At 42.6% G+C, this 23,444-nt stretch overlaps 1 protein-coding gene across 1 annotated transcript in view; it reads right to left on the bottom strand.

Annotated features, from left to right (window-relative positions):
• LOC149451697 (adhesion G protein-coupled receptor A3-like) overlaps nt 1-23,444 on the bottom strand; it is an 892,717-nt gene that overhangs the window by 675,261 nt on the left and 194,012 nt on the right. Inside the window, exon 7 of the mRNA XM_089690279.1 lies at nt 7,197-7,410. Within this exon, the coding sequence (XP_089546405.1) occupies nt 7,197-7,410 (214 nt within the window). The remainder of the gene's footprint in view (nt 1-7,196; nt 7,411-23,444) is intronic.

The raw sequence follows: 23,444 nt of genomic DNA, 5'->3' as shown, positions 1-23,444 counted from the left end.
CAAGACTAAGGTTCGGGCATCCTCCGGCACCACAATCCGGTCCACCCTCCATAGGAGTCCCCCCTTGTTCTGGAGGGGCACCCCATCGGAGGTAGACATCGCTGTGGACGCTCTCAGGATCTCGGAGTGAAGGTTCGTCTGGAGGGCCAAGAAGTTTCCCGCAGGCAGAATAGTGTCAGGTACTGGGATCTCCTTGGCGTCCTCGTACATACGTGACAACGCGTCTGGCTTCGTGTTTTTTGAACCCGGCCTGTATGTGATGTGGAACTGGAACCTCGAGAAAAACAATGCCCATCTTGCTTGTCGTGGGCGCAGACGTTTGGCCGTCCTCAGATATTCCAGGTTCTTGTGGTCCGTGAATATCAGGATGGGATGTGAGGCACCTTCCAGCAGGTACCTCCATTCTTCTAATGCGGTCTTGATAGCCAGTAGTTCTCGATCCCCAATGTCGTAGTTCCTCTCCGCAGGGGTAAGTTTCCGTGAGAAGAATGCTACTGGGTGAAGTAATTCCTTGGCGCCCTTTCGCTGGGAAAGGATGGAGCCAACCGCATTTTCTGACGCATCTACTTCTAAGATGTAGGGCAGGGAGGCGTCGGGATGACCCAGAATGGGTGCCGAGGTAAATAACTTCTTTAGTGCTTCAAAAGCTTCCTGTGCCTCTGGCGTCCATCTGAATTGCGTCCCAAGCTTGGTTAACTGAGTGATGGGGGAGACCAGACCCGAGAAGTTCTTGATGAACTTCTGGTAGAAGTTTGCGAACCCGATAAAACGTTGGACGCTTTTCCTGTCCGTGGGTTCAGGCCAATCTAGGATCGCAGAGACCTTCTGAGGGTCCATTGCGACCCCCGTGGTGGAGATAATCAGACCCAGAAATGTAACGCTAGCCTGTTCAAAGCAACATTTCTCTGCTTTAGCGTACAACCCGTGCTGCCGCAACCGCCCCAACACCTTTGTTACATGTACCCTGTGCTCCCCCAGGGAGGATGAGAAAATCAAAATGTCGTCTAAGTAGACGATGACAAAGATGTCCAGGAAGTCCCTAAAGATGTCGTTTACAAAGTGCTGGAAGGTGGCCGGCGCATTGCACAACCCGAAAGGCATGACCAGGTATTCGAAATGGCCGAAACGGGTGCGGAAGGCCGTTTTCCACTCATCCCCCTCCCTTATGCGAACCAAGTTGTAGGCTCCCCTTAAGTCCAGCTTGGTAAATACTACTGCAGCTTTTAAGCTCTGGAATAATTCTGGTACCAGTGGTAGTGGATAACGATTTTTAATTGTGACCCTATTCAGCTCCCGATAGTCAATACATGGCCTCAAAGTCTTGTCCTTCTTTTCTACAAAGAAGATCCCTGCACCTGCTGGAGGGACGGATGAATCCCTTCCGGAGGCTGTCCTCAATATAATCCTTCAGGGCCCCTAATTCTAGCTCAGAAAGGGGAAAAATTCGCCCAAAGGGAATTTCAGAACTGGGTAACAGATCAATAGGACAGTCATATGGGCGGTGGGGGGGTAGAGTATCTGCTCCCCGTTCACTGAACACATCAATAAACTTATGATAGGCTGCAGGAATCACTTGTTTTAGGCTGGCATCCCCTTCAGAGCACAGGAGGACCTGGGGGACCTCCGGGCCCGAAGTTCGGCACAGTTCCCGACAGTATGGGGAAGGGAACGAGACAACCCCAGTTTCCCAGTCAATTTGGGGGTTATGGGCCCGCAACCATGGGAGCCCCAGAATGACTGGGAAAAGGGGTGATGCAATAGCATCCAGGCGGAGGAGTTCCCTGTGCTGACCGGCAATGGAAGTCACAATGGAAGGGGTCTCCTGGTTAACCACCCCTGACTTTATCCGGGACCCATCAGCCAAAAAGATGTGAAACCCCTTCTCCTTTGGACAGAGGGGGATACCCTGCTGGTGAGCAAAATTGATATCCACAAAACAGCTGCATGCCCCTGAATCAACTATGGCCGTCACCTCCACGGTCATTTCTGAAAGCTGAAAGGAGAGGGGGACAACTAAGTATTGGGACGGATTCATATTGCCAATAGATAAAGAAGATGAGGTGAACTTACTCAGTTTCTGTGGGCAGGAACGTACCATGTGACCGGCTTCACCGCAGTAGAGACACAGATTCTGGGAGCGTCTGCGCTGGCGTTCCTCTGGCGGTAGTTTAGGCCGTGCCAGGCCTAGCTGCATGGGTTCGGGAGCATCTTCAGACGGCAGGTTCTGGATGTTTGGCCTAGTATGTTGACTGGATCCTTGGAACGACCCCCAGATATTTCCGCGACCCTGACCAGACCTCTCCAATCTGCGCTCCCGTAGCCTACGGTCAATTTTAATGGTGAGTGCAATCAAGTCCTCTAATGTCTCGGGCACCTCTACCCGGGCGAGCTCGTCTTTCAGAGCCTCAGATAGGCCCATACGGAACTGGTGCACAAGTGTGAACTCGTTCCAGCGAGTGTCTCCCATCCCTGACAATATGAATGTACTAATCTGATCAACATTGGATTTTAAAACTTGTATTTTGATGCTTTACATATTTATGATCATAATTATAAATGGTATTAATGAAGAGAGTATTTTATGTACCATGATGTGCCTCCAACATCCCAAATGGCATTTTTTCCTTTATTTATCCAAGATGTTGTCCAAAGATCCTCCACTGCTACAGTGGGTAGGGGGCTGAAGACTGGTGCAAAACACAATAGCACTTACCTGTACTTGGTAATTTGATCTGTAACATAACATGAGGCATCAGAATGGTCAATGAGGAACTACCACTGAGCTTTGCACCAGTCCTCAGCTATCACTGTCACTTGTTGGGGCTCACTAGTTTATAAGTTTTTTACATTAGTGTAAAGAAAATTGTAGAATTCGGGAGACAGAAACAAAAGGGACTCTAAACGAGAATCTACACAAGTTTTTAGGTTTATTCACTGCCAGAGGATAATCTGTGAATGGCAGTTGTGGGGTTCAGCTCAAATGTAGCACCTTTAATGACCTTCAGTCCAGCCAGAAAAGTGTTTCATGGCTTTTTGGCAGCTTTTATTCAAAAGTAAAGTTAGAAATAAAAAAAAAAAAAAAATCACACAAAAAGTTGCCCTCACAACAAATATATATTTTCCAAAGTATTGTTTTTTTAGACTGTGTAATATCTGCACAGACTCACCAAATTACTTATTTCCAGCTTGAGACAAAGAAACCGCAAAACTTGGGGCTGCAGAGGCTCCTGCCCAGTTACACAATCTCCTAATACTTCTTTCAGGCAATGGCCTATTAAGACCACCTCTCTTTGAGGCCAAAACAGACACTGTCCCAATGTCTGTTCACACATGCTGCTTGTGCAGTAGATTGTCTCCAGGGGAAGGAAACCTGAAGCATAGACAGTCCCTATAGTAAAAGGGCTGTGCACACCAGCGCAATCAGGATGCTGGTTTACAGGAACATGTGTAACTGAGATTACAGGCTTTGTCCCTTCCATGTCTTTACAAATCTTTTGGGCTCCAGAACCCACTTCAGGAGTTACCCAACTTGGAAAAAAACAGCAAAATCAGTTTTCTCCACCCAGAACAGACATCCTGGAGCCCCTCAACTTGCACAACAAAGAATCTTGGGTGCTATCGAGCCCTTCTGACAGCGTGACAAGGGGCAAAACTGTCGTACAGTTTCATGTGTCTTTTTCAATGCATCTACTGAACTGGCAATGACTTCTGAGTGAGTTTGCATATTCAAAATAAACATTTCATAGCTACAATGTTTCACCTAAATCTTTAGCTGCCTAATAAGGGGAGAGTTAAAAAATACTGTATGCCTTTGGCCACAAAAAGGTTAATTTCTAATCAGCAGCACACAAATGACAGCTGCAAACTGGTACTATGCCATGCATGTCAAACAAGCAGCAGAACTGAGAAGGGAGTGTAAGTATTTCTAAGAAGAGTTATTATGATGCATTTACAATAAGAAGTGAAAGTATCTTTTTAGCCCATCAGAATTATCCCCTGGGGGTAAATGTACCATTGCTAAAGTATATGAAAAGTCTTTTTTATTTGTCCTGGTGACCACTGTCTCCAGTACAAAAAAAATGATGCAAACAAGAATGAGCCAAATGTACCTGGATTCAGTTCAGGAAACATTACAAAAGTTTGGGTGCGGCATCTGACCTCCATTAAAGTAAACGGTGCCAGATTTAAAAAACCATCAATTCTCATATTGTAGGCAAGGGATGGTCAAACAAATGGAACGTTGGGCTGGACACTGCTTCGGAAAAATAAATGGAAATGACGGCTTTGGCTACTTGCTTCTGTTTGTAAAGTGGCCAGGGATTCCCTACAACAATACCAGACCCTTATTCTAGATAAGCAGATGCTACTGACAGACACCTTACTAACCAATCCATGACTGCTGCCCCTCTCTGCCAATCTGTTCACTGGATTCCACTAGCCCAGTGTATAAAATTCAAAATACTAACCATAACGTACAAAGCCATCCACAGATCTGCAGATATCACCTACACCGTCGTCTCCGCTCCTCCGAAGACCTCCTGCTCTCCAGTTCCTTTGTTACCTCTTCCTACACTTGCCTCCAGGACTTCCCCAGAACCTCTCACATCCTCTGGAACTCCTGGTCTCAGTATGCCCAGTCAGCTCCTACCCTGTCCGCCTTTAGGCAATCCTTGAAAACGCATTTATTCAGGGAAGCCTACCCCACCTTCACCTAAGAACTGTACTTAGGTCACCTCCATCAGAACATCCCCTGCAGCTATTACTTTTTGTAATGCCTCCCCCTCCCTTTAGAATGTAAGCATGAGCAGGACCCTCTTATTCCTTCTGTATTGCACTGTATTGTAATTGTACTTTCCACCTTTATACTGTAAAGCGCTATGTAACCTGTTGGTGCTATATTAACCCTGTATAATAATAATGAGGATCTGGCATAGATGTTATTGGGGGACTCCACAAAAAAATGATGCATGGTTCGCCCTAAAAATACACACCAGACCTTTATTTGAGCATGCTGGCTGGTTGGAGAAGAAAAAGGGGGAGGGGATGACAGGGGTGCCACCTCAATCCTGAACTATACCAGGCCACATGCTTTCAATATATTGGGGGGTACCTTGCCAGGGAACCTCCTGACAAAGTACTTTGTCCACATAACAAGGGGCTTTCCCCACAACCCTGGCCTGGTTGGTTGTGGGGGTTAGTGGGCTTTTCAGAATCTGGAAGCCCCTTTAAGGCCCACAGACACTGTCCCCCCCATGTGTGAATGAGTAAAGGTTATATAGTACCCCTACTTATTCACATAATAAAAATAATGACAATATATTTTTCGACAAGTCATTTTATAAAAAAAAATTAACCCCCCCAAACTGTCCAAAGATGTACATTCTTAGTCAATCACATTGTCCAGCAATGCTGTTCCATGTCAATTACTATGAATGACGCACACCACAGGAAAAAAAAAATCCGCTGACTGGTGACATGATCTGCTCCTGTTGCTCACCTGGGCTGAATTACATCTTCTGGTCCCTGCTATTAAAGAGTAAAGAGTCAACGTTTCCCAGGTGATGTCATTGGCCAAATATGTCCATGGCCATTTTTGGTCAGTGATGTGAGCACTATCGCAGTGGCTGGTGATTTCTGGCCTGTATATGAGTGTGTTTGGGTATATTCACTGGGTGCTAAGAATGCGGCAGGAGAGAAAATCTGAGGAAAAAACTGAAATAAATGTAAGATAATCACAACTGGATGGCCAAAAAGCAGTAGATCTCAACTTTACCCACCCATTTAGAATGAAAAGAACAGCCGGAATATGCACAGGTAAGGGGCACTAAACTGTATGAGAAGGCATTTCTAGACATGTTATCCTTTTCATATACCCAATATAGGGCTCAAACACTATAGTTACATGGTTAGTCTGGCTGAAAAAAAGACAAAAGTCCATCCAGTTCAACCATAAAAAAAAAAAGTTATAATCCTACACCCACAGTTGATTTAGAGGAAGGCAAACAAAAACCCAGCAAAGCATGATCCAATTTGCTCCTGCATGGGAAAAAAATCCCTCCTGGTCCCCTGTAAGGCAATCGGATATTCCCTGGATCAACTTTACCTATAAATGTTAGTATCCAGTTATATTCTGTGGATCCAAGAAAGAATCAAGGTCTCTTTTAAAGCAATCCACAGAGCTAGCCAGAACCAACTCTAGAGGGAGTTTTTATTCCACATTTTCACAGCTCTTACTGTAAAGAAACCTTTCTGTATTTGGAAATTACATTTCTTTTCCTCCAGATGTAAAGAGTGCCCCTTGTCCTCTGTGATGACCTCAAGGTGAATAACTCTACACCGAGTTCACTATATCAACCACTGATGTATTTACGTATATATGTCGATCATATCCCCCCTTAATTTCCTCTTCTCAAGAGAGAATAAATTCAGTTCCTCTAATCTTTCCTCATAGCTGATCTCCTCCATGCTTCTTGTCAGTTTGGTTGTCCTTCTCTGTACTTTCTCCAATTCCCCAATGTTCTTTTTGTGAATTGGTGCCCAAAACTGAACTGCATATTCCAGATGAGGTGTTACTAATGATTTGTACAGGGGTAATATGATATCTCTCTCTCTGGAGTCTATACCTCTTTTAATACAAGAGAGGATTTTGCTCGCTGTAGAAACTGCAGCTTGGCATTGCATGCCATTATTAAGCTTGAGAGAGATACAAAGCAGCATGTCCATGGTGACAGGAGAGAGACCTGTTTTGTTTACACACAGGTCTCTTTCCTGTCAGCTGTGCCCGATGATCGCTGAGTGCCAGCCGGGAATCACTGGCTGGGACTCCGGTAAATGACATCCATAGCCGCGCAGCCCTGCCACCCAGTAGCAGTACTTCTGCCATGGGGTAGAACAGAGCTGTATTAATGTGTATCTTTTATATTTGCCTGGAGTTCACCTTTAACTTATAAAGCTTTTCTTGTCATTCAACACAAGCTAAGCCTCATCATTCTGTAACTGTCCTTTTCACTTTCCTGTTATCTTTATTCCTGTATATCCTGCCTATCATATTGTTTTCATTATCCGTCTTGCCCTTTTATTTAAAACTTTATAAATATTTTGAAACAAACACAATACTGTAAGACATTTAAAAACCATACAAAAAATGTTCCAGACTAAATAAAAAAGGAGGAAAGGCAATATCTACAGCCTCTTACCGCGTAATTAGGCAGCAGTCATGAACTGTGCTTTCTTCAACAAATATCCCGCGGTCCTCGTCACTTTCAATCAGTCGTCCATCATGAAGCCAGTAAATATCACTAGTGCTTTTCATGTAGGTAGCAGTACAATGAAAGGGGAGGCGATCACCATGGAAAACAATCTGCTTCTGAGATGGAATTATCTGAAACAAGGGCAATGCCAATGGTCCATCTGATTTAAAAAGAAAACAAGCTGGATGAGTAAAATAGTATTTTTCTGTTCATTGTAAAATCCTTTTTCTGAAGTCTATTGAGGGACATAAATTTATGGATAATAAGGAACCTAAGGTTATACTGTCTATGATGGACTGCCTGACACCCCGATTGGGTGTATCTGCCAGACTACAGCTTCCTCCACTCTGGAACCAGAATATAGCAAAGTAACTCCAAGCATCAGAGACCAATGTTGGAGTAAAAAAAGGACTGATTTTATTAACAAACAGCACAGCATTTATACAAAAAAACCTTCCCTCTAGACAGGTATGGTCCCACATTACAAGTCCCAGGAGAAAATTAAACACATAAACAAACAATTAACCACTTCAGCTCCGGAAGGTTGTCCCTCTATCCTGACCAGGCCATTTTTTGCTAATCAGCACTGCGCCATTTCAACTGGTAATTGCGATTGTCATGCTGTACCCAAACAAAATTTATGTCCTTTTTTTCACTAATAGATCTTTCTTTTGGTGGTAGTTTATCACCTCTGGGTTTTTTTATTTATTTGTGATATAAACAAAAAAGACCAAAAAAAAACAATATTTCCTATTTTTGGTTATAAAAATATTCCGTTACATATCTTTGGTAAAAAAAAATCCAAATATATGTATATTAATTAGTTTGTGTGAAAGTTATAACATCTATACCAAACTATGATATATATATTGGAGTTTACGTAGCTTTTACTGTCTGTCACATTTCTTGAGGCGTTAAAATGCCAGGGCATTACAACCCATCCCCCCAAATGACCCTTTTTAGAAAGACACCCCAAGGAATTTGCTGAGAGGCATGATAGATTTTATTTTTTGCCACAACTTTTTTGTAAAATTAAAAATTTTGTTTTGTTGTCACTTAAATGATATATTACTCACATTACTCATGCATACCATGGGTATATGTGGAATAACACTCCAAAACACATTCTGCTACTTCTCCCAAGTATAGGGATACCACATGTGAGAGACTTTTTGGCAGCCTAGCCACATACAGGACCCACAAAACCAATGATCATCTCCAGGTGTTCAAAGGGCATAGTTCCTCATGTCACTTCCTTATAAGGCATAGGCACGGTGAGTATTTTTCTGATATCAATTTTTGTCACAGGGTTTTGAAAAGAAAAAACACATTTTCATTTTCTTAATTTTCCAAAAACTTTGGGCAACAAATGAGATCTGCAAAATACTCATCATGCCCCTTAGCAAATACCTCGGAGTGTCATGTCTACTTTTCAAAAAGGGGTAATTTTGGGGGGGTACTTCTACTATCCTGGAATTTCAGGGCCAACATTAGAAGTGTATGCCACACATCACCCACTCTTCTAACCACTTAAAAGGCCTAGCCTTTTCTGACACTTTTTGTTTACATAAAAAAAAACTGTTTTTTTGCTAGAATATTACTTTGAACCCCAAAACATATTTAAGAAAAAAAACAGATGCCCTAGAGAGAAAAAAAAAACAGACTCCAATCCTGCATTATCTATCCTACACACTGTAGCCCGGCTCCTACCCTGGGACTCCTGGAACCCGTCTATCTCACCTGCAGCTGTTTCGGTGGATGGGACGGCATAAAAAACAACCTCTGGCCAGGAAGAGTATGACCACACGTTTCTGCCAAGATGACCGCAGCTCAATGGCTCAGCGTCCATCTCCTGCCTCCACTGAGGAGATCTTCGGTGAAGCTGAAGATCCCTCCCCACTTGCCTCTCCATTGACATCTGCACCACCGCAGCTCCTCTCGCAGACTACCTCTATTTTCCGGGCATTGGAAGAGATGCTGAAACCTACACTTTCTGATGTGTTAGCAACCATTAAGGTAAACCATTTTGAACTTATGGGTAAAGTGGAAGAGTTGAAGGCAGACATTTCTATCCTGCATAACGACATGCATAAAATCAGGGAGAAGGTCAATGACACAGAAAAGCGAATCATTCACCCCTAAACTTACAACTTGTACTACTAAGCTCCAATCCCTAGAGGACAAAGCAAATAACTTGGAAAATAGGATTCGCTGTAACAACCTAGCCTGGAGGGCTCTGATCCTGCAGCTTTTTTGGAGAGCTGGTTGATAGAGGAATTCTCTAGGGAATGCTTTTCCTCCTGCTTTATTATCGAATGGACACATAGGGTCCCGGGCAGGCATCTCCCGCCGAGTAACCCCCTCCGTCCATTGGTTATCTGGTTACTTACTGTAACTACCACGACACAGATGCAGCCCTCCACGCCGCTAGGAGTAAAGAGTGCCTTCGTGTCAACAATTATGTGGTCTCACTGTTCCCGGACTACTCCACTCAGGTTTGGAAACTGCAAGCTCATTTTCAACATGTCAAGCAGAAGCTGCATGATCCTGATCTCTCAAACGTGATGCTGTTCCCTGCCAGACTGAGGGTGACCCATCAAGGCAAAGCACATATCTTCACTACTCCAGAGAGTGCTCTCGAATGGCTGGAATCTGCTTTTCGCACCCTGCATTCTTCTGCCACAACCTCTACAACCTGATGGGACCCCCTCTTTTCTCCCTTTTTGTTTTTTTTCCTGCTTTGTAGTTCTTTGGGTAGCCTATGTGGTGTGGTAATGCACCTATTCACAGGGGCTCATGGGAATTCTCATCCTCGGTTTGCCAGGGCTTCCCTGCAGGCTTCTATTCCATGTGGATGTCTGGCCTGCCCCAATTTTTACAATTACTGTCTAGCTTCCCACCTGACCTATGTCTACCACTTGTGGCAAGCGGATGCTCCCACTCCCTCCACCACCTTTATGTCAGCTCTCTAGGGCTCCCCCGGGAACTTAAGGATGCAGTTCAATGGCAGGTACAATCTATGTACCAGAAATCCTCTCCTATGGGTGTATGCTTTTTAACTTGGTTTGCATCAGTAATGCTTCTGTCAGAGGGTACGGTATCTATTAGTTCACATGCACCACTGTTGCAAAATCCTAACTTCAAGGAATTCTGCTATCACCCAGTATATGTGAATGATGTCTTTATCTCCTTTGATGTTCTTAAGGAACGGACTGGTGTGACAAATAATTTCTTTTTTAAGTACCTGTTATTATGCCACGCCATCCAGGCCCAATTTGGGCTGCAGGGATCTGAGCTTGCAGCTTCTCCTTTAGAACATCTTATAGCAGATCCAGATATTACTAAATTGCTGACCACTTTTTATACTGCTATACAATCCTCTGGGTCAGATCCCTTTGCCTCATCCTATAAGAAGTGGCATGTTTACTTTCCTAACCTCACTGAAGAGGATTGGGAAGGAGTTACTAAAACTAACTTTCAGGATGTTATTAGTACTGCGGATAAGTTTGTACCAGGGGTGGACTGACAACTCACGGGGCCCCCGGGCAATAGGGGATCATGGGGCCCCTGTGTCCTTGCCCAAACTGAAAAAAGCCTATGAAAAAAGGTACCAGGGGCATCTCATGGGGCTCCCGGGCAGTGTCCGAGTTTCCAAATGGTCAGTCCGCCCCTGGTTTGTACAATTTAAGTTTGTTCACCAGCTGCACTACATCCCAGCTACAGTATGCTGAATCGTATAGTGCTGGCGAATCGAGCCTGTTGTCCTAGATGTGAGGAGGTCCCTGCTAATATCCTACATATGTTTTGGTCCTGTCCTAAACTGTCTCCATTTTGGGCTGAATTGTCTGATATGATGGCAGGTCGCCTGGGTCTGAGGGCACCTAGGACTCTAGTGGCAAGTCTCTTGGGTGTCCTTGATAAATAAGCCCCCCTCACCTGTAACTGTATTATTCTTTGTCTGATATTCTTTTATGCAAAAAAGGCTATTTTATTGTGTTGCAAAGACCCCTCTCCACCTGTGTTGATATATGCTTGTTGCTTAATTAATCAAGTATTACATATGTATAAACTCATATATATGGGTTGTGCGTGCCCCAAAAAAATTACTAAAGTGTGGCAGCCCTGGTTGGATATCCCGGCCTCTCAAACTGCTGACTTGACTACCTCTCAATCCCCGATTTAATCTCTGAATTGTTTGTCTACTTGCTGTTTTGTGGGCCTAGAAGGAGCATGGGAATGGTCGTGTGTACGACTGTGTGTGATTGTTGGTTGGAAATGTAATGTTTTTCCCTTGGTCGGATACAGTACTGGTTATCATGTGTGATTTTCCTGCAGTTATATCTTTTGGTCAAGGCTGAGTTGTAACTGCGGCATCAGTTCTCAGGTCTCGTTATTGGTTTACCGTGCTCTGTGCAGCTGACCTTTCACCATCGCCTGTGTTAGATGGCTTCTGTTTTGTAATTATAAGAAAAAGATAAAAAGTTTATAAATAAATACCTTTAAAAAAAAAAAAATACTAAAATCAAAAATTACAAAATATTTTGCCTATGCATACATTTTAAAGCTGAACTCCAGCTCAGTAGATTGTTGAAATAACCATTTTACCTGCTATAAGATCTCTTTAACTCTTTTGAATTACATGCCCTTGTGACACTACTATTCAAGTCTAAAGCTTCCTGTGACCCCTCATCATCCACGTTTTCCTTAAATCCCCACTCTGGGCTACTTGTAAAGAGTAACTTCACTTTTGTTGAGAAAAAAAACCCATGCCCCTCTGGGTGATTCATGTACAGGTGAAACTCGAAAAATTAGAATATCGTGCAAAAGTTCATTTATTTCAGTAATGCAACTTAAAAAGGTGAAACTAATATATGAGAGACTCATTACATGCAAAGCAAGATAGTTCAAGCCGTGATTTGTCATAATTGTGATGATTATGGCTTACAGCTCATGAAAACCCCAAATCCACAATCTCAGAAAATTAGAATATTGTGAAAAGGTGCAATATTCTAGGCTCAAAGTGTCCCACTCTAATCAGCTAATTAAGCCATAACACCTGCAAAGGGTTCCTAAATGGTCTCTCAGTCTAGTTCAGTAGGAATCACAATCATGGGAAAGACTGCTGACCTGACAGTTGTGCAGGAAACCATCATTGACACCCTCCATAAGGAGGGAAAGCCACAAAAAGTAATTGCAAAAGAAGTTGGATGTTCCCAAAGTGCTGTATCAAAGCACATTAATAGAAAGTTATGTGGAAGGGAAAAGTGTGGAAGAAAAAAGGTTCACAAGCAGTAGGGATGACCGCAGCCTGGAGAGGATTGTCAGGAAAAGAAGTGGACTGAGGCTGGAGTCAGTGCATCAAGAGCCACCACACACAGACGGATCCTGGACATGGGCTTCAAATGTCATATTCCTCTTGTCAAGCTGCTCCTAAATAACAAACAACATCAGAAGCGTCTTACCTTGGCTAAAGAAAAACAGACCTGGTCTGTTGCTCAGTGGTCCAAAGTCCTCTTTTCTTATGAGAGCAACTTTTGCATCTCATTTGGAAACCAAGGACCCAGAGTATGGTGGAAGAATGGAGAGGCACACACTGCAAGATGCTTGAAGTCCAGTGTGAAGTTTCCACAGTCTGTGTTGATTTGGGGAGCCATGTCATCAGCTGGTGTTGGTCCACTGTACTTCATTAAGTCCAGGGTCAACGCAGCCATCAACCAGGAGATTTTGGAGCACTTCATGCTTCCTTCTGCAGATGAGCTTTATGGGGATGCGGACTTCATTTTCCAGCAAGACTTGGCACCTGCCCACACTGCCAAAAGCACCAAAACCTGGTTCAATGACCGTGGGATTACTGTGCTCGATTGGCCAGCAAACTCGTCTGACCTGAACCTCAGAGAATATATGGGGCATTGCCAAGAGAAAGATGAGAGACATGAGACCGAACAATGCAGAAGAGCTGAAGGCCGCTATTGAAGCATCCTGGTCTTCCATAACACCTCAGCAGTGCCACAGGCTGATAGCTTCCATGCCACCCCACATTGAGGCAGTAATTGCTGCAAAAGGGGCCCAAACCAAGTACTGAGTACATATGCATGCTTATACTTTTCAGAGGTCCGATATTGTTCTATGTACAATCTTTGTTTTATTGATTGCATGTAATATTCAAATTTTCTGAGATTGTGGATTTGGGGTTTTCAGGCGCTGCAAGCCATAATCATCACAATTATGACAAATCACAGCTTGAACTATCTTGCTTTGCATGTAATGAGTCTCATATATTAGTTACACCTTTTAGGTTGCATTACTGAAATAAAGGAACTTTTGCACGATATTCTAATTTTTCGAGTTTCACCTGTACATTGCAGGGTTTTTAACGAACATTGCTGCAGATTCCTACCTTTTGTTCTTCTGAAGAAAAACAGTTTGTCTGTGTCCATGTGCAGAGTGAATCTAATGGGAGTGGTTTTATAATTATTAATCAGCTGCTACACCTGCAGGCCTCGAATGAAGAAATTGGAAAGGTCTGCATCCCTTTATATGGGATTTCCCTTTGGGAGTACCTCACCAAAAATTACTGTTGCATGAGATTCCAAAAATCTTTGTGCAGACTTCTGGGAAAATCAGCGAGTCAATCACACAACAGAAAACTACATTTTCAGGGGGCATTCTGTACAGGATGCCTCCAGGTAGTCATATTTCATTGCATTTTACAGAAAATTATATCACTGCAGATAAAAAGGAAATGTAATTTTTAATAACATTCAATTACAATATGACTTTAGTTGCAACTGTATAAGCTATGTATTTTATTTCCCACAGAAGTGGAATTACCCTTTAAATGTACCTATGCAGTAGGGTCTCTCCCACAATGCATGGGTTAAATGCTCAATAGGCCTTGGAAAAAGGAATACGTATCAATACTTATCATATTCCTTGCTCTCGCAGGCTTCTCTCTCTCCGTGCTTCCAATCCCCCAAAGCTGCTTCACTTCTCTGCCTGGCTGGTCACAGCTCTCTAACATCAACATGTACAATGCAGGACCAGCAATCCTGTATTGTGTGAGAGGATGGCAATGTCCCCTCCAGCATTAAACAGCAGCGAAGAATGTCAGCAGCCAGAAGAGAGTGGAATAAAGTAAGCATTTGTATTTTTCCTTTGCCCACTGGACAAATGTACATTTAACCCATGTAGTATGGTGGCATCCCCACTACATTTGTAAATTTAAAGAATATCACCATTTTTGGTAAGAAAAAAACAATCCCTTCTGGACAATCACTGTATATTGTAAGGATTTTAACAAACTGTAGCAGATTCCTACCTTCCTGAGAAAAAAAAAACAATTTGTTTCACCATGTCCTTTGCACACAAATTCTGAATACCGTAGGAAGGACTGGTTCATTATAATCACCTGCTGTACTCTCAGTGTTCTAATGAGAAAATATGCAGGTTCTGCATCCTTTGGAAATATTTAACCTTTAGCAGTATCTCACCAAAACTGAAATTCCTATTGCAGGAAGTTCATAAAATTTGGGTTGTATTAGTGCAGACTTAATTGAAAACCAGTGAGCAAATCACACAAGCAGGGAATTACATTTCTGAGGGTGTTCCGTATACCAATGGCCATATTTCATTGAATTTTAGAGAAAATGACAGTAGCTGCAGTTACATTATGGCTTGTGTAGCAATTGTATATGATTTATTTGCCATTTTTTCCACAAAAGTGAAGATACCCATTAACAATAAAAGGGAGTTTGACTTAAAAAAAAAAAAAATGTAAAATTGTTACTGAATGGCAGGAAGAATCAATGAACTCTGTGATTGATTGACACAGCCATGTGGGTGGATCCCTACACATCTGTGCTGTTTTTAAAAATTGACAGCGGGTTCAAGGAGAGGATATGTTACATATTCCACACTAAATACGGGTGGAACATGTAACGTTCTAAAGGTGAACTTATCCTTTAAGTTTGTAAACATTGTGGTAGCCTTATAATCTGCTCCAAAAACAGTTTAACCACTTCAGCTCCAGAAGAATTTACCCCCTTCATGACCAGGGCATTTTTTGCTATTCAGAACTGCACTACTTTAACTGGCAATTGCAAAGTCATGCAACACTGTGCCCCATTGAAACTTTTATAATTTTTTTCACACAAATAGAGCTTAATTTTGCTGGTATTTGAGCACCACTGTGTTTTTTATTTGTACTTATATAAAATAAAGACCAAAAATTAGGGGAAAAAAACAATATTTTTCTTTCTGCTATAAAATATATCCAACAAGAATTTTTTTAAAAATAAAATTTCTTCACAAATTTAGGCCAAAATGTATTCTGGTATATGTCTTTGGTAAAAAAAAATCCCAATAAGTCTATACTGATTGGTTTGTATTATAGGGTCAACAAACTATGGTATATATATATATATATATATATATATATATATATATATATATATACACACATATATACATACAAAAATTCTTCTAAATGCAAATGTTCATAAACGCGGTATGCAAACGCGGCTAAACTGACAGGTTTTTTTTACGTACGTTTTCCAGCAGTCAGTTTACATAGTTCGGAAGAGTTTTCCAAATGCCCTGTGTACAGTACATGAGCACTTACAGTGGGATTGTGACAGTGTAAAAGGCAATCTGACGCTGGGTGGGAACTGACTAAATGACATGGACATCTCCAGTGACACCAATACAGTGATCATTACTAATATTATACACCAGGGGTCTCCAAACTGTGGCCCATGGACCATATGTGGCCCTTTGCTTGCCTTTATCCAGCCCTTGGGACTTTATTCCTTCCACTGACACCAGAGATGGGGAATTAATTTTCACACTAAAACCACCTATTGAGCACTATTCCTCCCACTGACTCCAATGATGGGATATTATTCCTCCCACTGATTCCAGTGATGGGGCACTATTCATTCCACTGACACCAATAATCTCACTGACCACCAAGCCTATGGCATTGTCTACTCCCACCAATGCCAGGACATTTTCTACTCCCACTGGCCACAGTCTGGCCCCCTAAAGTTTGAAGGACAGTAAACTGGCCCTTTGTTTTGAAAATTTGGAGACCCCTGCTATACACTGTCACTGTACTAATGATATTGGCCGGGAAGGGGTTAATATAGGAGCAATCAAAGGGTTAACTGTGTGCCTACATATGTTTTGTATGTGTGATGTGTGCTGTTTTACTAAACAAAGTGCCATTTTTTAAAAAAGGCACATCGCTGCTGTCTGTAGAGAACCCTATATTGTTCACTAACACAGGGCTCTCTTCTGCCATTTGCTCAGCCTGTCAGCAGGTTCCAGACATAAATCATTGGCTGGGATCTGCTGATTGGCCTGTGCTGTCATTCACTACATGCATGTGCCCCCCTACCCAAGAGTATGTACGTTATCTGTCACAGTGGGGCCGCTCTGCCACATTATATCTGCAGTTTCGATCACCAAGCAGTTAAAGTACTCCTTTCCACAAAGTCTAAGAAGATTAACTAGCCCTGTTTTTGATGTGCAAATTTCAACACATTCTGTCAAAGTCAACAGCTCAGCCCTCATATCCATCCCATCCCTAACCACTCCAGTTGGTTTCATTACTGTTACAGGCAGGCCAGAGGTGTATTTGACATGCAGGTTGTAATTGACAGTCTGGCTTTACCTATTGGATTACAACAATGTTCACATATTTAATTTCAGGGGCAGACTGACCATTTGGAAACTCAGGCACTGCCCGAGGGCCCGGGGTCAGTAGGGGGCCCCATGAGATGCCCCTGGTACCTTTTTCATAGGCTTTTTTGAGTTTGGGCAAGGACACAGGGGCCCCATGATCCCCTATTGCCCTGGGGCCCCATGAGTTGTCAGTCCACCTCTGTTCATGCTCTAAGGTTTTATACTGCAGTTTTGATTTTGTCCATGATGTCTGCCATCTGGGCAACAAAATGTATAAAATTATTTAGCAAGAACATGATCACACTTTGTAATTTGTAGATACTGAGGTAATGCTCACAAACATTTTCATCAGCATCATTTTACATGTTTTTCAGTCTTCCGTGTGGGAAAGACTAGATGATTTTGTTACTTGCCTCACCTTATGAACTTATAGAACATGCCTGTTATTCAGCTAAACTTACATAAATTTTATTAGACTAGGCTACTTAATCCCTAAAGGATGATGTCATAAACAAATTATGAGAACTGTACTTATAGTCTGTTCCAAAACATCTGCAGTTCATTCTGATGTTTTATATGTGACACTAATCCAAAACCATCTTCATGTGATAATTTCCCCAACTCCCAGGGATAGCAGCATGCTTTTGAGACTAAAATTCCTGTCTATTAAACAGAGGATAGAATTTTCCATAAACACTGTACTACACAGGAAAAAAGTTGACTTTTCACTGTGTGTCCCACTGTGTGGTGCTTGTTCAGACAAAGGAACTCTCCTGGGTTTTTTGAAGATGCAGGAATATCAAATTATAATTGGCAAGTTCATCAATGTCGTCATTTTCAATCTGCGTCCTCTAGCGGGGTTTAGTGTTTGAATGCTGCTCTGCAGTCACCCAGCTGAGCACAGACCAAAGTCATTATGTCCATAGAGTTTTTATCTTTTTCATGCGTCATTTGAATACATGAGTGGGCCCAGATCACAAATCATCCCACTGGTGTGGTCCCACTTTTATATTATTATGCAGCCTTCATTTTTGAAATATAACATACAGTGATGAAATGATACAGCTGTGGTATTAAAGCCAGTGTCAGACCTTTTGTGTGCGTTTCTTACTTGTTACAAAGTTTTACTAAAAACCAGGGCTTGACAAATTTGCTTTGAATCTAGGAGCCAGCTAATAAAGTTAGGAGCTAGATGGGGGGACAGCGAGACAGGAAGTGGAAGTGTCATTGGAGGGGGGCAGAGTCACAGGAGGGGGAAGTGGGACATGTAGGGGCAGCATCACAGTGAGGGGCAGTGGGACAGGTGAGGGCAGTGTCACACACACCTTGGGTAGCACCAGTCCTCCCAGCTCTCACCTGTCCAGCAGTGGCTCCTCCAGATGGTGTCAGTGGAGAGGATCTGGTGCCAGGAAGGGCAACTGAGCCTGTGTCTGCCTGGTTGTTGGAGGGGGTCAGCATTGTGCTGGAGGTGGGGCTGTCTGCTGTCACACAGGGGGCGGGATTTGGTGGCCTCAGTGTTCGGTGTCTCCGGTCTGAAAAGGGTGCTCCTCCCGGGAGAATCCGCATGCGTTGGTGGCCACCGCCATTGTGTTGAAAACAGCCCTGACGAGCTCCAGCATGTGGCATCCATGTCCTCATCAGTGGTGTGAATGGGGTGGTAAGTGCAGGGGGGGGGGGAATGTCTTCTGCTTCATGGGCTCTCTGAGGGGGTTGCTGTGTGGTGAAGGGGGCGGTCCTGCTGTGTCCTCCGGGGGGAGACTTTTGTGGGGCTGTGTGGGTGTGTACCGGAGAGCTACCCCTGTACTCTGTGCACAGAGAGGAATGGGCTGAGCTCCACTCTGAGGGGCGGGGGAGAGGAGCAGGCCGAGGATGCGTGCTTGAGGAGTGCGGGGCAGTGTGGGCTGATGGGGACCCAGGTGTAAGGACATGCTTTATGGTCACCGTGGTGACCAGGCACCTTGGATTTGTCAAGCCCTGCCAAAAACTATAAGTCAAAGTTACCAGCATTAGACAGTGCACACCAGCAATTTTCATTATGTTTTGTTTCGGATGCATTCATTCATTGAAGAATTTTGTTTTGTCATATTCGTTATGTTAAAACAATTCTTTTTCTGAAATGGTTTCATATCTTCAGCATTTGTATTAGAGTAGATTAAAAAAAATGTGCAGTTTTTCCAGAAGATTGCTATATGTGCAATACATTATCAAATTGGACGGATTCGAATCGAAAGGATTCAATCATTTCGGACGCTATTCCAACCCACCAAAAGAAATGGCATAAGCTAACTGGACAATATTGACTGGTGTTATGTGCATCTGAATTAACAAATGGAATGAAATTCAGATACATTCATTATCCGAATGATCAAATTTGAAAATTTAATTCATTTTCCCCATGGGCCCAAACTGCTATCACATCATGTGACCACATCTGAATGAAACAAATAAAATAAATGCATTCCTTAATTTCGTTATAACTTTTTTTCAGATTCATTGACATTCGATTCTATGTCCATTCAGAGATTCGTATACATCTGAATCTCCGAAAATGAAATTTTTGTTCAACGAAACAAAAAACATAACGAAACGAAATGCACATGTCTGACCTGCCCAGGTTATCAATCATATGGCTTATCTATGTAATGTTTGAAAATAGTTGTACCCCGTTATATTTAGTCCGATCCAATTATGAACCATCACCGTGTCATTTTGTTTTAATGGGGTGAGGATGGTAAAATCAATCAATCAATCAATAAAATGTCAAACTAAAGGGAAGGAGGAAAGAAAAAAGGAAACCTTTATATTATTTCTACTACTACTATTACAAGATTTGTACAGTGTCAAAAATTTCCACAGGGCTTTACAATATTAAAGAAACAGTACAATTCAATACAAGAGAGTTAGGAGGGCCCTGCTCCTGAGAGCCTGCAATCTAATGAGGAGGGGCAAGTGGTACAAAAGTTAATAATTATGAGGGATGAGGTAATGGAAGAATTAAAAGTTCAGTAGTTAGATGGAGGTGGGATAAGCTTACCTGAAGAAATTAGTTTTCAGGGATCAAATAAAACTGGAGAGAGTAATAGACAGCCAGACAGGTTGGGGTAGAGAGTTTAGAGGATGGGAGAGGCTCTGGAGAAGTCCTGGAGAGGAGCATGGGGAGGAGCATGGGAAGAGACAAAGGACCTAGAGGGCAGGAAGTCTTGGGAGGACAAGAGAGGAAAGTTTGGTGATATATTGAGGCAAGATTGGTGATGTACTGTAGCTTGGGACAGAGTTGCAGATGGCTTTGTATCAGATGGCTTTGTATCAGGGGCGGACTGACCATTTGGAAACTTGGGCACTGTCTGAGGGCCCAGGGTCAGTAGGGGGCCCCACGAGATGCCCCTGGTACCTTTTTCATAGGCTTTTTTGAGTTTGGGAAAGGACACAGGGGCTCCATGATCCCCTAATGCCCGGGGACCCCATGAGTTGTCAGTCTGCCCCTCGTTTGTATGTAATAGTAATCAAATAGAAAAGTTACATGATCCAGATAAATTGTATCATCCATATAAATGGTATTTCTTCTGCAAGCAGAATGTCTATATTCACAGATACAGATCACATGGGGAGCTTACAATATATTTATAACTTGGCGAGGAAAAAGAAAACGTTGTTACAGACCTTGCCTGGGTTTATCAGTAGGACCATGCATCCCTTTCCAAACAAAGTTACAAAATTAATAATGAAGAGCTATGCCATTTACTTTATCCTAAGTAACACAGTCATTTTAACCTTGCTGTGGACAAGATACATCTCATGCTTTTGCCACAGGTTTTGAAATAGTAAGTGTGGTGTTTGCTTGTATTTTTAATATGTGATAAAAGCTAATGTACTAGGGAAAGTGCTTTTATTTATATCTGCACAAATCGTTGCCTATTGGTTCCATGGGAACTGGAATTTGTTGCAAGGGCTGTGTAGCTCTGGGCAGGGCTGCAGAGTAAGGATTGCTGATATAGGGAGGAAAGCAAGTATTTTACCAGGCAGGATGCACTCAAGGGCATGGAAGTATTAAAGGACAACTGTACCAAACATACAGTTGTTCTATAAAGCAGACCTAAATTCGGGAAACCTTATCCAATGCAAGACAAGTCAGAATGATATAGCACACTTTTACATTAAGCCTACTTTGTTATTTATTCTTCAATACTGTGTGGCAGCAAGGTAGCCACCATACAGTATAACTGAAGGTGCAAGTCACCACTGGGTAGCTCTTCCTGTTCCTGCACCCAGCCTCCTGATGACATCAAAAATGTACTTTAGAGCACCATTGGGTGGAGTATACCTCTGATAATGCCTTAAAAGCACCTGTGAGACGAAGGCTAAGTTTACACTTGCGGTTGGGAGGCAGTAAAAACAGGCAGTTGAACTGTTTTTCCTACCCCCCCTTATTCCTCAAAGGCAACCAAACAGTCAAGTTCAGTGGGCAGTACCACTCACTGAACGCAATTGGGACTTGCAGAAACTGTATGCAATGCCCCAGTTGTGATGTAGTGGTGGGGACGTTCACTGTTAAAAAGCAGGAGGTTTTCCTCCTCACCATCTGTCAAATGCCTCTGAAAAGCAAGCCACTGTGGATTGCTCTTCAGAAGGCAACGTTACAAGCCCAAAAGAACAGCTTGTGATTAGCCACTGTCACTTGTAAGGAAGTGCCCAGCTGCTTTTAACTGGCATCTTAACTGTGGGCACCTGGCTGTGACAGCTTGTGGCTTCACATCCGGTTGCCCACTGCATGAGCCGCACTGCACATTGTGAATTGTCCCAAAATCTTCGGGACCTGTGATGTGTCCCTGAAGACTGCGGGGAGAAGAACTTCCATTCAGACTGCCTAGGGGTCAAAACCAGGTACACATTCCCCCCTGCAAAAAAAAGTGCCAAATGTTAAAGAGCAGTTGGGGAGCAGCCCTTAAAGTGGAATTTCCCCTTTTGGGGAGAGTTCCCGTCATTGTCACATTTTACTGTGCGAATCAATCCCTGTTAGACAAACATTAGGTTTTAAGTACAGGTATGCCTAAATATTCTTTACATATTATATTTTATTTCCTGTAGGAAATGAGACCTAATAAGGGCTCATGTAGATGCGCTTTCTTGACAAACATAGCCTACTCTATACCAAGGCATTATTTAAACATACAATAGGAAACAGAAAAAATTGGGTTTGAGCTGATTTTCCTGCAATGCAAATGTTCCTCAATAAGACTCTGCGATCCACATCAAATGGAATTGAGTGTTTTTTTTTTCCATTCAACCTGCTGGTTGTAAAAAAAATGCTCATCTATGGCCAACTTAAGTGGGAATCTGCTGACTTGTGTTTGAAGTGTGTTTCAAACTCATGCCAAATGCTGGAAAACAAAGCAAACCCACCAATACAAGGTTCCTATATAGTTTTTAGATTTCTACATTTGGCACCCTGGCAGGATGATATGGTTAACAGTTAATTTGGTTAAGAAAGACCAGCTAATGTTACTACATTAAATCAGTAGATCAACAATTACGCCATGTGTGAAGGCTGTGTTTACCACACAGGGATGCACATTTGTGTCATGATTCCCCATGCTGGCAGTTGTAATCATGTCAATTGGGATGCAATGGATGCATGATTGGGACTGCCTGAATGGGGATGCATGGAACACCTGTACATTTCTGTGCAGAAAACATGGCTCTCACTCAGCCTATTGGTGTAGTATGCCCATGTGAGCAATGCCTAATTGTTGATCTACTCTGATCTAATATAGTAGCATTAGCTGGAGTTTCAGCCAAATGAACTATTACTGATAACAGTTCTGATGATAGCTCATTTTGTAGCTTTTACTGTTTGTAAAAAATATATAAATATTTGAATGTCTATACCTGGCCACAGGTTCACTTTACAACAATGTTTTTATTACCCCTTTCCACTATGTTGCCTTGAGGAAGGGACCCTGCATGGCCTCAAAACGTAGGTCTACTTGACTAATGTGATATTTCACAACAAACGAGCTCATATGTTTGCAACATGGCGCTGGTGACATCTCATTGTTTTTCCTGTAATTTATGCAGTGCCATTTGCTTTGATCACTATGAGCACCCATATATTACAAAGGTGGGACATTGAAAGTAGTGCTCTCTTCATCCTTTGATTTCATGTCTACAACATAGGGCATGGAAGAGAGCCCACTGATGAATGGTGAAGAATAACATATCTAATCCCTATTCATCATCCTGTAGACAAAACAAGGCATTAACCCTTACACACACACACTGCACGGTTAATTTCTTTACTTACCTTGAGTTCAGATTTTGATTTTTCTTTAAAGTGATTTTTAACCTACCATTTTTTCCTAAAATTACAAACATGTCATACGTACCTGCTCTGTACAATGGTTTTCCACAAAGAAGCCGATCCTCCTTTTGGGGTCCCCCGTTGATGCTCCTGGCTCCTCCCCCCTGCTGAATGCCCCCATAGCAAGCCACTTGGCTCTGTTCTCTGCTTAC

The sequence above is a fragment of the Staurois parvus genome, unplaced genomic scaffold (assembly GCF_062004578.1).
Source record: "Staurois parvus isolate SC_StPar_1 unplaced genomic scaffold, SC_StPar_1.0 ptg000525l, whole genome shotgun sequence".
In the NCBI taxonomy this organism is placed as follows: Eukaryota; Metazoa; Chordata; class Amphibia; order Anura; family Ranidae; genus Staurois; species Staurois parvus.
Note: the sequence above shows the minus strand (reverse complement) of the source record. Positions and strands in the feature narration are given on the sequence as shown.